General features: G+C 39.9%; 2 protein-coding genes across 5 annotated transcripts in view; one reads left to right on the top strand and one right to left on the bottom strand.

Annotated features, from left to right (window-relative positions):
- The window catches only part of PHTF2 (putative homeodomain transcription factor 2), a 152,321-nt gene that overhangs the window by 62,365 nt on the left and 73,208 nt on the right, over positions 1–16,748 (top strand). The gene's annotated exons all lie outside the window — the stretch shown is intronic.
- LOC143773421 (uncharacterized) lies at positions 8,378–11,654 on the bottom strand. The gene is made up of 4 exons (XM_077260876.1): positions 11,605–11,654; positions 11,274–11,488; positions 10,396–10,872; positions 8,378–8,574 (listed from the first exon to the last, which is right to left on the bottom strand). Exons 2-4 carry the CDS (start codon positions 11,467–11,469, stop codon positions 8,378–8,380), a joined length of 870 nt encoding a protein of 289 aa, XP_077116991.1. The 5' UTR covers positions 11,470–11,488; positions 11,605–11,654.

Here is a 16,748-nt window from a genome sequence, read left to right as displayed (position 1 = left end):
ATTAATAAAAAAATATATTAAAAAAATTGACAAATGTAAAAAAAAAGTGCAATTTTCAAACCACCGAAAATCATTAATAAATAACATTTCCCACATGTCTGCTTTAAATCAGCATAATTTGTAAAATGCTATTTTATTTTCTAACATTTTTAACCCCTTTCTGACCTCGGACGGGATAGTACGTCCGAGGTCAGATCCCCCGCTTTGATGACGGGCTCCGGCAGTGAGCCCACATGAAAGCCGGGACATGTCAGCTGTTTTGAACAGCTGACATGTGCCCGCAATAGCGACGGGTGAAATTGCGATTCACCCGCCGCTATTTACTAGTTAAATGCCGCTGTCAAACGCTGACAGCGGCATTTAACCGGCGCATCCGGCTGGAAATGAGCGCATCCCGTCACATGATCGGGGGTCGGCGATGCATCAGGATAGTAGCCATAGAGGTCCTTGAGACCTCTATGGTTACTGATCCCGGCTAGCTGTGATCGCCACCCTATGGTCGGCGCTCATATCACACCTGCAATTCAGCTACATAGCAGCGATCTGATGATCGCTGCTATGTAGCTGAGCCGATCGAGTTGTGCCAGCTTCTAGCCTCACATGGAGGTTATTGAAGCATGGCAAAAGTAAAAAAATAAAATAAAAAAATAAAAAAAAAAGTGAAAAAATATTAAAGTTTAAATCGCCCCCCCCTTTCGCCCCATTCAAAGTAAATCAATAAAAAAAAGTCAAACCTACACATATTTGGTATCGCCGCGTTCTGAATCACCCGATCTATCAATAAAAAAAAGCATTAACCTGATAGCTAAACGGCGTAGCGACAAAAAAATTCGAAACTCCAGAATTACGTTATTTTTGTCGCCGTGACATTGCATTAAAATGCAATAACGGGCAATAAAAAGATCGTATCTGCACCAAAATGGTATCATTAAAAACACCAGCTCGGCACGCAAAAAATAAGCCCTCAACCTACCCCAGATCATGAAAAATAGAGACGCTACAGGTATCAGAAAATATCAATATCGGCGCAATTTTTTTTTTTTTTTTTTTTTAGCAAAGTTTTGAATTTTTTTTCACCACTTAGATAAAAGAGAACCTAGACATGTTAGGTGTCTATGAACTTGTAATGACCTGGAGAATCATAATGGCAGGTCAGTTTTAGCATTTAGTGAACCTAGAAAAAAGCCAAACAAAAAACAAGTGTGGGATTGCACTTTTTTTGCAATTTCACCGCACTTGGAATTTTTTTCCCGTTTTCTAGTACACGACATGCTAAAACCAATGATGTCGTTCAAAAGTACAACTTGTTTCGCAAAAAATAAGCCCTCACATGGCCATATTGACGGAAAAATAAAAAAGTTATGGCTCTGGGAAGGAGGGGAGCGAAAAACGAACACGGAAAAACGGAAAATCCCAAGGTCATGAAGGGGTTAAACAACTAAAATCAGTAATTTTTCTTTTTTTTTCAAGGAAATGTACAAATTCTTTTTTTCTTTTTTTTTTTTTTCCTTTTTTTTAGGGACCTATCCAGGTTTGAATGACTTTGGGGGTGTCATCTACTGGAAAAACCCAAAAAGTTACACTATTTTAAAAAACTGCATCCCTCAATATATTGAAAACTGCTGTCAAGTAGTTTATTAACCCTTCAGGTGATTTTCAGGAATTAATGCAAAAAGGCATGACTGAAATGAAAATGTGTATTTTTTCCACCTGAATGTCGCTGACTTCTGAACAGGCCGCTATAGTCGGCAGACTCTGAGGCCGCTATTTGGCCATGAATTGTCATGGCAAACATCAGGACCGCACAATCATGATCTCAGGGTGCCGATGGGGATAAAGAGGGAGCCCCCACACTGTTAACCATTTATATGACGTAGTCACTTTTGACAGCAGCATCCAAGGGGTTAAACAGATATGGTCGGTGCCAACATTGATTGTGGCTAATGCAGCCAGTTGTCAGCTATAGTGTACAGCATAGTGTAGATCTTTCCATTTGCTGGGAGGTGTCGTCACTCTGTATTTTCATGGTTATGTTTCCTGAAGGCGATACATTCGTTGTGCGGTTTCCATTCTTCCGTTCACACAATATCCTAGTATATACTTTGTTCTTCTGTATGTAGGAAATACCTGGTTAAAGTTTTGGGGTGATAGTCCCTCGTTTCTGAATACATTAACTGGTTGGAATCTTGCTTTGCACACTTGAGTATGTGCAGCAAAAGCCAGACTGTACACACGAAAAACGCTATAAAGATAGCTTATTTTTTTTGTCATGTTTTTTCCTTTTGTAAAAAAAACAAAAAAAAAACAAAAGCAAAGAAAACCAACCTGAAACAGATTTGAAAATCTGGTTAAAATCTTCAAGGAAAAAATTAGACAGTGGGAGCACAAGATTTCAGATATCTCGCTTTGCCAGATTTTCAGATATTTAACTTTGCCAGAATTTCAGATATCTCACTTGCTTTGCCAGACCTGTAAAATGTTCCTTTTTTTTGGCGGCAAAAATTGTGTGGACAAACTCTTATTAATGTTTTAAATGGGGATTAAGTACTGGACAACTCTTTTGATTTTTTGATTGCCCTCCGTGTACTTGGTACAGTTGCAAAGAAACCTCTTCCAGGCCAGCACCATTCCTTTGCTTCAAGCTGCGTACATCAGTGATCTTGTGACATTTTCTATTGCTGGGGGCTGAGGAGCAGTGCCAGTGCTGGTTTGGAGAAGGCTTTTTCTTTATTTTGTTAAGAATGCTGTTATCATTTAAGAGGGGGTGTCCAGTAGTAGTAGGTCTTTTAGTATATATGTGTAATCGTGTGTATAATATTTACAGGTGCTTCTCACAAAATTAGAATATAATCAAAAAGTTCATTTATTATATAGATATATAGAGAGTCATTACAAACAGTGATCTATTTCAAGTGTTTATTTCTGTTAATGTTGATGATTATGGTTTACAGCCAATGAAAACCCCAAAGTAATTATCTCAGTAAATTAGAATACTTTATAACTCCAACTTGAAAAATGATTTTAAAATCCGAAATGTTGGCCTACTGAAAAGTATGTTCAGTAAATGCACTCAATACTTGGTCGGGGCTCCTTTTGCCTCAGTTACTGCATCATGAGGCGATCAGCCTGTGGCACTGCTGAGGTGTTATGGAAGCCCAGGTTGCTTTGATAGCAGCCTTCAGCTCGTCTGCATTGTTGGGTCTGGTGTCTCATCTTCCTCTTGACAATACCCCATAGATTCAGGGTATTGTCAGGGTAAGGTCAGGTGAGTTTGCTGGCAATCAAGCACAGTGATACTGTTGTTTTTGAACCAGGTATTGGTACTTTTGGCAGTGTGGACAGGTGCCAAGTCCTGCTGGAGAATGAAATTTCCATTTCCAAAAAGCTTGTCGGCAGAGGGAAGCATGAAATGCTCTAAAATTTCCTAGTAGATGGCTGCGCTGACTTTGGTCTTGATAAAACACAGTGGACTTACCCCAGCAGATGACATGGCTCCCCAAACCATCACTGATTGTGGAAACTTCACACTAGACCTCAAACAGCTTGGATTGTGGCCTCTCCACTCTTCCTCCAGACTCTAGGACCTTGATTTCCAAATGAAATGCAAAATTTACTTTCATCTGAAAACAACACCTTGGACCACTGACAACAGTCCAGTTCTTTTTCTCCTTGGTCCTGGTAAGACGCTTCTGGCGTTGTCTATGGGTCATGAGTTGCTTGACACAAAGAATGCGACACTTGTAGCCCATGTCCTGGATACGTCTGTGTGTGGTGACTCTTGAAGCAATGACACCAGCAGCAGTCCACGCCTTGTGAATCTCCCCCAAATTTTTGAATGGCCTTTTCTTAACAATCCTTTCAAGGCTGCAGTTATCCCGGTTACTTGTGCACCATTTTCTACCACACTTTTTCCTTCCACTCAACTTTCCATTAATAGGCTTGGATACAGCACTCTGTGCATAGCCAGCTTCTTTAGCAATGACCTTTTGTGGCTTACCCTCCTTGTGGAGTGTTAATGACTGCCTTCTGGACATCTGTCAAGTCAGCAGTCTTCCCCATCATTGTGGAGCTACTGAAACAGACTAAGGAACCTTTTTAAATGCTTAGGAACCTTTGCAGGTGTTTTTGTTAATTATTCTAATTTACTGATATAATGACTTTTGGATTTTCATTGGCTGTAAGCCATAATCATCAACATTAACAGAAATAAACACTTGAAATAGATCACTCTGTCTGTAATGACTCTATATAATGAGTTTCACTTCTTGTATTGAAGAACTGAAATAAATTAACTTTTTGATTTATATAATTTTGTGAGAAGCACCTGTATATGTTTATATTGTGGGGATTTCAGCTCTTTGGTTGTTGCTTGAACACACACAGGATTTAAATATAAAAAACAAAAAGTTTTTATTGTTGTTCATAAACTTCTCAGCCTAAAAATGAAAACCACTTTCTTCAGCACAAATGAACAGTCTCTTCTTTTGGGTAATGCAAAATCAAACGATCTCACCAACTTGGTGTCACAGGAACAGCTCTCAGGCTATAACACAGACTATCCATCAGCTCTGTCTTTATCACAACTACTCCTCCCTGAGCTTAGTACATCTGCATTTTATTAGGCCTGTAAAACCTGGACTGGTGTATGGAAGCAATTTTCCCACCCAGGTACTTTTGGTCCTTGCTAAATCCTGGATCCAAGGTTTTAGGAATATGCCTATTTACTTTTTCCTTAGGCATTCTCTGTGATATTTAACATGGCATTCTGCATGATGTAGATTGTTTGGGATCTTGCATATCCAACACAGTGCACCTATTGGATTTTGACTAAATATGTACAGTTGTGGCCAAAAGTATTGACACCCCTGCAATTTTGTCAGATAATACTCAGCTTCTTCCTGAAAATGATTGCAAACACAAATTCTTTGGTATTATTATCTTCATTTAATTTGTCTTAAATGAAAAAACACAAAAGAGAATGAAGCAAAAAGCAAAACATTGATCATTTCACACAAAACTCCAAAAATGGGCCAGACAAAAGTATTAGCACCCTCAGCCTAATACTTGGTTGCACAACCTTTAGCCCAAATAACTGCGACCAACCGCTTCCGGTAACAATCAATGAGTCTCTTACAATGCTCTGATGGAATTTTAGACCATTCTTCTTTGGCAAACTGCTCCAGGTCCCTGATATTTGAAGGGTGCCTTTTCTAAACTGCCATTTTTAGATTTCTCCACAGGTGTTCTATGGGATTCAGGTCTGGACTCATTGCTGGCCACCTTAGAAGTCTCCAGTGCTTTCTCTCAAACCATTTTCTAGTGCTTTTTGAAGTGTGTTTTGGGTCATTGTCCTGCTGGAAGACTCATGACCTCTGAGGGAGACCCAGCTTTCTCATACTGGGCCCTACATTATGCTGCAAAATTTGTTGGTAGTCTTCAGACTTCATAATGCCATGCACATGGTCAAGCAGTCCAGAGGCAGCAAAGCAACCCCAAAACATCAGGGAACCTCCGCCATGTTTGACTGTAGGGACTGTGTTCTTTTCTTTGAATGCCTCTTTTTTTTCTCCTGTAAACTCTATGTTGATGACTTAGCCCAAAAAGCTCTACTTTTGTCTCATCTGACCAGAGAATATTCTTCCAAAACGTTTTATGCTTTTTCAGGTAACTTTTGGCAAACTCCAGCCTGGCTTTTTTATGTCTCGGGGTAAGAAGTGGGGTCTTCCTGGGTCTCCTACCATACAGTCCCTTTTCATTCAGACGCCGACGGATAGTACGGGTTGACACTGTTGCACCCTCAGACTGCAGGGCAGCTTGAACTTGTTTGGATGTTAGTCGAGGTTCTTTATCCAACATCCGCACAATCTTGGGTTAAAATCTCTTGTCAATTTTTCTTTTCCGTCCACATCTAGGGAGGTTAGCCACAGTGCCATGGGCTTTAAACTTCTTGATGACACTGCGCACGGTAGACACAGGAACGTTCATGTCTTTGGAGATGGACTTGTAGCCTTGAGATTGCTCATGCTTCCTCACAATTTGGTTTCTCAAGTCCTCAGACAGTTCCTTGATCTTCTTTCTTTTCTCCATGCTCAATGTGGTACACACAAGGACACAGGACAGAGGTTGAGTCAACTTTAATCCATGTCAACTGGCTGCAAGTGTGATTTCGTTATTGCCAACACCTGTTAGGTGCCACAGGTAAGTTACAGGTGCTGTTAATTGCACAAATTAGAGAAGCATCACATGATTTTTCGAACAGTGCCAATACTTTTGTCCACCCCCTTTTTTATGTTTGGTGTGGAATTATATCCAATTTGGCTTTAGGATAATTCTTTTTGTGTTTTTTCATTTAAGACAAATTAAAGGAAGATAATAATACCAAAGAATTTGTGTTTGCAATCATTTTCAGGAAGAAGCGGAGTAGTATCTGACAGAATTGCAGGGGTGTCAATACTTTTGGCCACAACTGTACTTACCTGCCTGTACAGATCCACGTATTTATGTGTATTTTTGAAGAGCTGTTATTAATTTTTTTTATTTTTTTTTGTGCTTATTGGATACTTGGCACTGCTGCACTATATTGTCCATGTTTACATGCTCTGCCCCCTATTTTTTGCCTACCATCTAATTTTGGGACCTACAATGGCCATATCATAGGCTGTTGCTGGTGTGTGGTTTTTGCAAGCCATAATTGGTTTTTTTTAGATTTTTTAAAAATTTGTTTGTTCTCCCATATGTTGTCCATGATTCAATTAAAAAATTCTTGTATTTTGTGTAAATCATTTTTATTAATAAGTTGCATATAAGCATTCATACATTACATGTTAAACCATCAACAGACAAATGTATATTGATAAATTGGTTTCTGACTTAAGCACTCTTGAACAATAAAGTATAATGATTTATAAAGTAAACCTAAGTGGCAATATGCTTCTATGTTATCTATATGAGAGAGGGATATCCCTCCTCCAACTATTCAAAATTGCGACAAAGGTTCGTTAAAGAGATGGGGAAAAAGAGAGATAGAGAAATAGGGGAAAGAAAGGAGGAGAAGGGGGGGGGGGGGGGGGGGAGTTCTTTTCCTGGTTTCCTATCTATTTCCACCTGTTTCTGGTATGCTTATTGTAAAGGCTCAGTAATCCACCGGCAAGATTGCAGACATATGTAGTATATATTGGAGAGTAAAAACTATAATCTTTTGTGTCTGGATGTAGCGCCTTCCACACATCCACCAACCGCATATCACACATCTGTTTCTTTACTTTTTTGATAGAGGATGAGGAGTATGAGGACTTGCCCATTGACACATCAATTAGGGGATCCATTGGGAGATTGAAGTCGCTTCCAAGAATTATCGGCGAGTCACCCGCAAATTTTTCTAGAAGCTTTTTGCATGTGAAGCCAAATTTCTGTTGACCCTGATTAGGGAAATAAACATTTGCTAAGATAAGTTGACGTGATCTCCATGCCAATTTCAAAAAGACGAATCTTCCCTCTGAGTCAACTACAGTATCTAGGATGTCTGGGAGAAAAGACTTGTGGAAACCTATGGACACCCCCTTAGACTTTGAGTAAGGATTCGTACAATGAAACCATTTAGGGTAATAATACGATGTACAGTTAGGAGTCACTCCTGTCTTAAAGTGAGTCTCCTGTAACATTAAGATTGAGACACGTTGCTTATGGCTAGAACACAACACCTGCCTCTTTTTTTCCGGTATATTAAGCCCTTTAGCATTAAAAGAGCAAAATTTAACTCTAGCCATAGTCAAAGTGTTGTTTAGGTGAATGAATATATGTGAAGAGAAACCAGGTCCAAAATAGGTCCATATATGATTTTTGGATAGGGAACAGGCTATGGAATTGGGTAAGGAAGATTAAGATGAGGGGGAGAAGAAGACACATAGCATAGAAATCCTGAAAAGGAGGTAAAGGTATGGTGAGTGAACACCTGGAGAAGGAAATCCTGATGCGACAACGTGTCAGAGTGTCATCACTCGCATCAATTTGGGTGAGGGAGGGTCGAAGGCGAGGTTCGGTCTCTCCGTCACCCCCACGGCCTAGAAGACAAATCAATTATCACAAAGCACTGTGTCAAATCAAACATCAATTACCAACATCTAAACACAATTGAATTAAGTATAGGATCTAACTAGTCAATACAAACTTTGAAGAAGATAATTAGATTGTTAGAACTTCTGTATCATTTTAAACGACAATGAAAGTATTTTAGATTTAACTCAAATGAAAACTGATCATATAACTGAGTATGGGCAATCTCCTTCATATAGTAAACCCAGAGATAAAACAGCTCAGTAAGGTATATGTGAATGGTGTGAATCACATTAAGAACTAACAGGGAGAGGGAGGAAGCCTCTCAGGTCTTGTCGGAAGAGGAGTCATGTTTCTTGCGTTGTTTGGAGTGTTGGGCCTTTAGCCATCTCGGTGGTATATCTGGAAGTTGAGGAGAGCTTGGCCAGTCAGGCAGGTCAGTCATTGGTAACTCAAAAGTACCCAGGAAGTTGGCTAAATCACCCAAGTTACTAAATGTGGCTGTTTTCCCTCCTTTAAAGGCTATCAGTTGGAATGGAAAGCCCCATTTATAAGGGATATCCCTTCCCTGAAGGAGGGATAATAATGGCCGCAGAGCTCTTCGTAATTGTAGCGTTCGTCTAGACAGATCTGAAAGTATAAGAATCTGTGTTCCACCGTAGTGAATTGTGCCTTTCTGTCTAGCAGCTTGCATGATAGATTCTTTGATTTTATAGTAATGTACTCCACAAATGACGTCCCTGGGTCTTGAATCCGATTGTGATTTTGGTCCGAGGGATCTGTGAATCCGATCAAATTCTATGGAACCTGTTCCCTCATCCTTTAACACTAGGACTACTGGACTCGTGACCCCGCCTAGAACTACTGAAAGGAGTCATTTTGACTCCTTGCTTGTTTTCGTTTATTTTTAGAGTTTCATTTGTGGTTATTTATTAATAATTATATTTTTTGTAATGTATTATTATTGTGAGATCCAACAGTAATGCTTTTGATTGTTTTTTTTCTGCTTTTCTTATTTTTCTACAGAAAATAACAATAATTATAATAGACGTTTTTCAAACATTTTTTTTTATTCAAGTGCACACATATAAACAACAACTGAAGAACAAAAAGCAGAGAAAATGTAGGTGGAGGAGCATAAAAATGAAAATATGGCGCAGAATTCACCTTCTAAACATTTGGTGTTTCGCATTTTAGGCATTGCCTTTGATTTATGGCAGTACATTGCCCACACAAAGACTTACCACAAGTCTTACAATTGCCGACAGATCTATTTTTCTTGCACTTTTCTTTGATCTGGCAAAATTTTGTTTGAACCATCACTTCTGAACATGTAGAAACTTGGGACGTGGAACCCTTTTCCCTATCTGTGACATAAGGACCACTCAACTCTCTCACAAGCGTTTGCAAAAATGCCTTGCGTGACATTTTTTGGTGGGTAATCTCCTTGAATATTATACATGCATTTATACCCGCAAAGTCTAAGGCATTTTCAAATGCATGAACAGGCCATCTCCTTGTGGATGTTCGTGTGGTATATTTTCGTGCCATCTGATCCACTACATCTACTCCATATTTTGTTTCATTGTAAAACTTTACCGTTTCTGGAGTTTTTTTAGCGGAATCAGACGCAACAACAACATCTGGATGGACGGAACTCAAAATGACAACATTTTTGTTGGGCTTTCCTTGATATACTGTAAGTGTAAAATTGTCTTCATTTCTAAACACTTTAGTGTTGTACAATTCCTCTTTCATGGATTTTATTTCTTTAGGCACTTCTCGCCTTATCTTATTCAGTGTTCCCACGATGGTTGTTCCTTTGCTTTTTAGCTGTTTAGCTAATTTTACTGAAGTAAAATAATTATCAGTTGTAACATTGCGACCTTTATTCAAAAACGGGTCCAATAACTTCATTACCACATGGTCAGCTAAACGGTCCTCAGCACGGCGTGTGTCATCTTTGCCTAGATAAGGGAAGCCATTTGCCAGAATATTTGCTCTCCTTATCAACAGCTAGCCAATATTTGTGGCCATATTTATCTGGTTTGGAAGGCATGTACTGCGTGAATGGACACCTAGTTTTGCTTGGGAAAAGTTGCTCATCCACCGTTATGTATGGGCCAGGTTTGTAACACGCAATACAATTTGCAATAAACCTGTCCCACACAGTAGAAAATAGAGCAAACTTGTCCGTTTGCAGTCTCTCCGATCGAGTAGATTTCTCATCAAATCTGAGAAACCTCATAATTTCAACAAAGCGGTCCCTAGACATTGTCGCTTTGCAAAACGGTATTCCCCAGTCATTACACCAAATACTGCTAATCGAGTGACGGTTCGTGCCAGATATTCCACGAGCATAGAATATCGCAATGAATGCATCTAGCTCCTCAACAGATAGAGTAAACTGTAAATTATTGTTCCTGCATGCTTCTGCAAGCGTACAGTTCTTTATATGTGTCAATATATATGAATCAAAAAATAAACGCCATGCGCTCAAAGGACTATCGATAATGATATTTCTTCTGGCGTATCCTGTAGGGCCAGGTGCTTCTCGAAGAATATTTTGGCTGTCACGCCTACCAGGCAAGTGTTGTCCAATTTCAACAGGTTTCCATTGAATACCATCCGCTGAAACTAGTATTCCTTCAGATTCGCCTTCTCTGGTGTTTGTTGTTGCATTACCTTCGCCGCCATCGTTATCTGTTGTTCTTTCATTTCTGGGACGTTTTGCTGATTTTTTCTGTCCACGACCAGGAGGATGGTCACGAGGCAACATAACTGCATGAGCCCGATCCCCAGTTGATGTGCTTGGAATATCTGGAAAAAAGTTGATGAATATTTAGAATTTTTGTTTTGTAAGGGTCCGTGCACACTGGCTGGATTAGCGGCGGAATATCCGACCGGATATTCTCACCACAATCCGGCCCGTACCTGCCCGCTCAGGTACAGAGCGGAGTTTCATACCTGAAGCTCCGCTCCGAACCCCGGGCTGGAGCCGCTGTCTGGGACGGAGCCGTGCTCGCGCGTAAGCAAGCGCTGCTCTGTCCCTGACAGCGGCTCCAGCCCGGGGTTCGGAGCGGAGCTTCAGGCATGAGCGGGCAGGTACGGCCTGTATTGCGGCAAGAATATCCAGATGGCTATTCAGCCAGAATTCTGCTAGGGAGCACAGGCCCTAACTCAGTGTGTGGAAGAACAAATAAATACACATAACTACTTACCTTCTGGATTTGTTCCTTCTGAGTCTTCAGATTCACTTGATATGTTCTGAGGAATGAAATCTTCATCACTGTCAGAATCAAATACATGTTCCTGCAATTCGGATTCCGATTCATCCTCCGGTATGGATTGCAAAGTAGCCAGAATATCCTGAGGCTTTATCAAACGTCTTCTCTCCATATTCCTCACAAATTCCATAATTCTATATAGTTCCCTGCTGAAAAATAGAAATGAAATGAAAACTAAAAGAAATAATAACTGTTCTGCCACCTTCAAAAGTAGGTGGGCTGAATCAGTTGACAGACAGCTAAACTATTTCATAACAATTCATACCTGTATGAGTCTTCAGAGCTCGTATGTCTGCGTCTGTTCTCTTTGTCTCTTCAGCTGAACTGAAAGTAAAGTTACTATCCAGAATACTGTCTCCTGCTAGGACCTTAGAAAAACACCACCCTTCATTAGCATAAGATAAGAGCCTAGAGTAAACAAGCTATTATGTTCAGCATTACACAGTAATACAAGCAGGTAAAACACAAGGAAAATGTGAAAAGTTGACATGTAAATTGAACTACATCTATATGAACATCAGGGTAAATAAGACAGAGTGAAAAAATTATGCACAAAACTTTATAGCAACATTTAGTGACAAAAGGACCTCAAAATATAGTAGGGAGTCAAAATGACTCCCTTCAGTAGTTCTTGGTAAATTTTGAAAAAAAAGCTCACATTTTTTACCAAAATTATTTATTCTCACAAAATCTTTTTTCACATCATATTTGAGGAAAAGTCACCGAGTTTCAAGCCGGAATTCTGAAAAATGTAGTCACAGAAGAGAAATAAAAAACGAAAGGAGTCAAAATGACTCCATCAGAAGTTCTAGTGTTAAAAAAATAGTTTCTGTACTGTGGGATCTAGTTCGGAAGGACTTATGGACTCAGGAAGTCCCCGGATCCTGATGTATTACATCTGTTACGATTCTCTAGATCTTCCATTCCGGTAGCTAATTCTTCCAATTTCAAAGTATGGCTTGTTATAACTTCCCTGTGAGTTTGTAATTCTTGCATTATGAGTTCCTGAGATTTTTCTACACCTTCCACTCTAGAAGTAAATTCTGATTTTAGAGCATGGAGTTTCTTGTATTTTGTATCCTTTGGTCATCGCTGTTTTTTGCATAGCCCTTTTTTACTCTTCTCTTTGACTATTTTTGTATGGATATGGATGAGGCTGATCCCATCATTTTGAATTTTCTGGGTGGTGCCCTCTCCTTTCTGTTTTGCACAAATCCTGGATCCAAAATACAGTCCAAATAAAACCATCTTGGTAACCAATTCTAACTGGTGCACCTCTCCCAGGCCAGCCTCCTTGGTGACTCATACCTGCCATCCAGGACCTCACTGCCTGCTTTCTTACATGATGTGTATATTATAGACTGTGTGTTATGAAATCTCTGCAGGCTTTGATTCTTTGAAGATGAGTCAGAAGCTGAATTTAATGACACTGTGAATATGTCTGTGAATATTTATTTTTCTGCTCCCACGTTATATCGCTGTAAAGCATTCTAATTAGAGTATAGCGGCGTATCCTGTTATTCCTTCTCACGTGTGTAGACGTGTGCACATGCTATATGGATGTAGTAATACATATCCGCTATTAGCACAACTCACACATCTGATATTTTCTAGTTCGAGGTAATGAACTAGATTCTAATGAGCAATAGCCAGTCGTTCATTAAACTCAATTGCCCACATGTAACACATTCTTTGCACCTATTTAGCACATTTACTGCATAATAACCAGTCTTCTGCTATTTATCAGCCATTTGTCTATTGCTTATCTGTTTATAAAGCTGGGCTGAGACGTGGGTATGCCTACTGCCTGGCTGGGGTTTAGACACCTTTTCTAAATTCTGTAGACAGGTGCAAATTGGAAAAAAAGTTGTATCTCTGCTCCAAGCCGGCCACTGACATAGAATCAGTGGCTCCATTTTATTTATTGCAGTCATAAATGTGTCGCAGCATATGGCAATAAAGTATTTTACCCTCTTCCTTTTGAAATTGACTAAAATTATGCCACTTTTGATCATTTCTCCTTTTTACATGAAACCTTTTTGACAAGTGAATTATCTTTCAGAGTTTAGTAGTATTAATATACTTCCGCTTTCACATTTCTACTATGCAAATAGTAACAGATAAAAAGACACAGTACAAATCATTTAAATGTGTAATTGCTGGCAATTGTTACTATGTTTGAAGAATTGACAGTCCAATTCTGATGCATACCCTGTATTATTTGTACAAATTTAGACATTTTAAGATATCATGGACATCATTCTCACATAATTCAGGATGGCAGGAGAGACTTCATATTAGGTAAACAACAGCGACTTATGGCAGGAGGTAAGCCTGCATATCATTCTACTGTTTCCCGAAAAAGGAATGCGGCCTACAAAAAGAACACTGTACCTACAGTCAAATATGGTGGAGGTTCAAAGATGTTTTGGTATTGTTTTGCTACCTTTGGCATTAGGTGTTGACAGTGTGGTAGACATCATGAAATATGAAGATTACCAACGGATTTTAGGTCGCAAATATAGTGCCCAGTGTCAGAAAGCTGGGTTTGTGCTGTAGGTCATGGGTCTTCCAGCAGGACAATGACCCCAAATATACTTCACGAAGCCCCCAGAAATGGATGGAAATGAAACCCTGGAGATTTGACGTGGCCAGCAATATGTCTGGATCTAAATCCCATTGAACATCTGTGGAGAGATCTTAAAATTGCTGTTGGGACAAGGCATCCTTCAAATATGAGAGGACTGGAGCAATTTGCAAAAGACTGGTCCAAAATTTCAGTTTAGAGGTATAAAAAGCTTGTTGATGGTAATAGGAAGTGATTGATTGCAGTTATTTGTTCCAAAGGGTGTGCAGCCAAATATTAAGTTGAGGATGCCAACAATTTTATCCAGCCCATTTTGGGGGTTTTGTGTGAAATGATGTCCAATTTTATCTTTTTTCTCTGTTTTTGTGTTGTTATAATACACACAAAGGACATAAACATGTGTATAACAAAGATGTAACTGTAATAATTTTCTGGGAGCAAAACTTCATTTTCTGTAGCAATTTCAAGGGTACTGTCATGGTTTTACCCCTCAGTGTGTCTGGGATACAGTTATTGATAGCTCAGCCATCCTGTCTGGTACAGGGGCGTGCCAAGCTGTCAGTGTGTTGATTGATAGCTCAACTATCCAATCTGAGACTGGATGTGCTGGCTGTCTCCAAATGTTCATTATCCCAGGTTATTGCTATACCTGAGCTGTTTCTCCCAGACCTCTGTTAAACGTACATTTAGCGAAGTGTGGTTTGTTCCCGTGTGCCTTGCGTTCTGTATGTTGTTCTTTCGTTACCTGACCTTGGACCTCGTTCTGACCATCTGTCTGTTTAATCCATTCTGCTCTGATCCGCTATCCTCCTGGTATTCTGAACACTGAACGTTACCTGACTACGCCTTTGTCTCTTCCATCTGTTTGACGTACCCTCCAGGCTTCTGACCTCTGGACTCCTTGACTATTCTGACTCACTGCTTGGCCATGATAAATGACTAAGGTCACAGCCATGACTGTGTACATCACATAGACACTAAGGCTGCTTTATATACATCACAAAGGAGACACTGGGGCTGCTGTATGTATATATCACACAGGAGACACTGGGGCTGCTGTATGTATACATCACACAGGAGACACTGGGGCTGCTGTATGTATACATCACACAGGAGACACTGGGGCTGCTGTATGTATACAGCACACAGGAGACACTGGTGCTGCTGTATGCAGGGCTGCCACTAGAAATTTCGGGGCCCCATACTGGCAACATTTTCGGGGCCCCCTTAAGACTCCGCCCAGGCTCCAGCCCAGCCCCGCCTCCAAACCTCGAACTGTCTACAGCACCACCGCTGATTCTTGGAAAAACTACACTTCTCACCAATCACACATTAACAGTTCCCATCACCAGATCACACACATAGCCAGCAGATTTTGTTTTGGCCAAAAGGTTTTTTTAATCTGCCACGATGACAAGGTAGACTCTTTTGGCCGGGCCCTACTCTACTGTAACTTATTAAACATTTGTTAAAATATGCAATACAATTTAGGTATATTTTTATTTATTTTTCAATTTTTCAAATGACCAATAATTCCACATACAAGGGACAAATAACACAGCACCATGACCAGACACCACATTATCACCACATAGTGACCTATAATACTATCTACAAGGAATAAATACTGCCACACCATGTGCAGACCACATATTACCACCACAGTGACCGAACAATATCGCATACAAGGGACAAATACCACAGCAGCATGTACAGACCACATATTACCACCACATGGTGACCAACTACATACAAGGAACAAATACCAACACAACATGACCAGACCACATATTACCACCACACGGTGACAGAATAATAGCACGTACAAGGAACAAATGCCACCACACCATGACCAGACCACATATTACCACCACATAGTGACCAAATAATAGCACATACAAGGAACAAATACCGCCACACCATGGCCGGACAACATATTACCACCACATTGTGACTGAATAGTACAATACTGATCATTAATAAAAAAAAAATACTATCACCATAAGTGCTATTATACATAGGAGAGCTGTACTTAGTATGCAGTGTCTGTGTACAGGTAATACAGTGGTCACCGATGCCATTATACACAGGAGCTCTATATATAGTGTCAGTGTACAGGTAATACAGGGATCACCAGTGACATTATACACAGGAGCTCTGTATATAGTGTTTAGTGTACAGATAATATAGTGATCACCAGTGACATTATACACAGGAGCTCTGTATACAGTATACAGTGTATGGTGTCAGTGTATAGGTAATACAGGGATCACTAGTGACATGATACACAGGAGCTCTGTATACAGTATATAGTGTATGGTGTCAGTGTACAGGTAACATACTGACTCACCAGTGATGTCTCTAGCTGAAGTCCTTCATCTTTGCGTTTCTTTTTAATCCAGCGCAGACCGCCATCACTTCTTTCAGCCAGGACTCGTCTCTGCATAAAATAAGTTATCTAGAGCACCACTTCCAGAGCACATTCCCCACTTTTTTCCTTTCTTCTACACTACACATCTGAATACAGACATTCACCCACCATTAATATATACTGTAATTGGTTATTATGCAACCCACCATTCCAAATATAAATTATAATACGCCACTGAGCCCCTTCTAGCTATACATAGCCACTTTCCCCATTTAATATATAAATTAATTAGCACCTGTACTCTTTCCCCCAATTTATTACCAGTCACTTTATCCTCAACGATCCCACTATGCACCTCTCGCTCTAACCCTAACTCCGATTCATTATAGTTACATGCCCCTTCTGCCTCAATTCATTGTCATGACTTCTCTCTCTCCCACCCTCTATTCAT

This window comes from Ranitomeya variabilis, chromosome 5, assembly GCF_051348905.1.
Source record: "Ranitomeya variabilis isolate aRanVar5 chromosome 5, aRanVar5.hap1, whole genome shotgun sequence".
NCBI lineage: Eukaryota > Metazoa > Chordata > Amphibia > Anura > Dendrobatidae > Ranitomeya > Ranitomeya variabilis.
The sequence above is the reverse complement of the archived record's forward strand: the minus strand, read 5'-3'. Positions and strand labels throughout refer to the sequence as shown.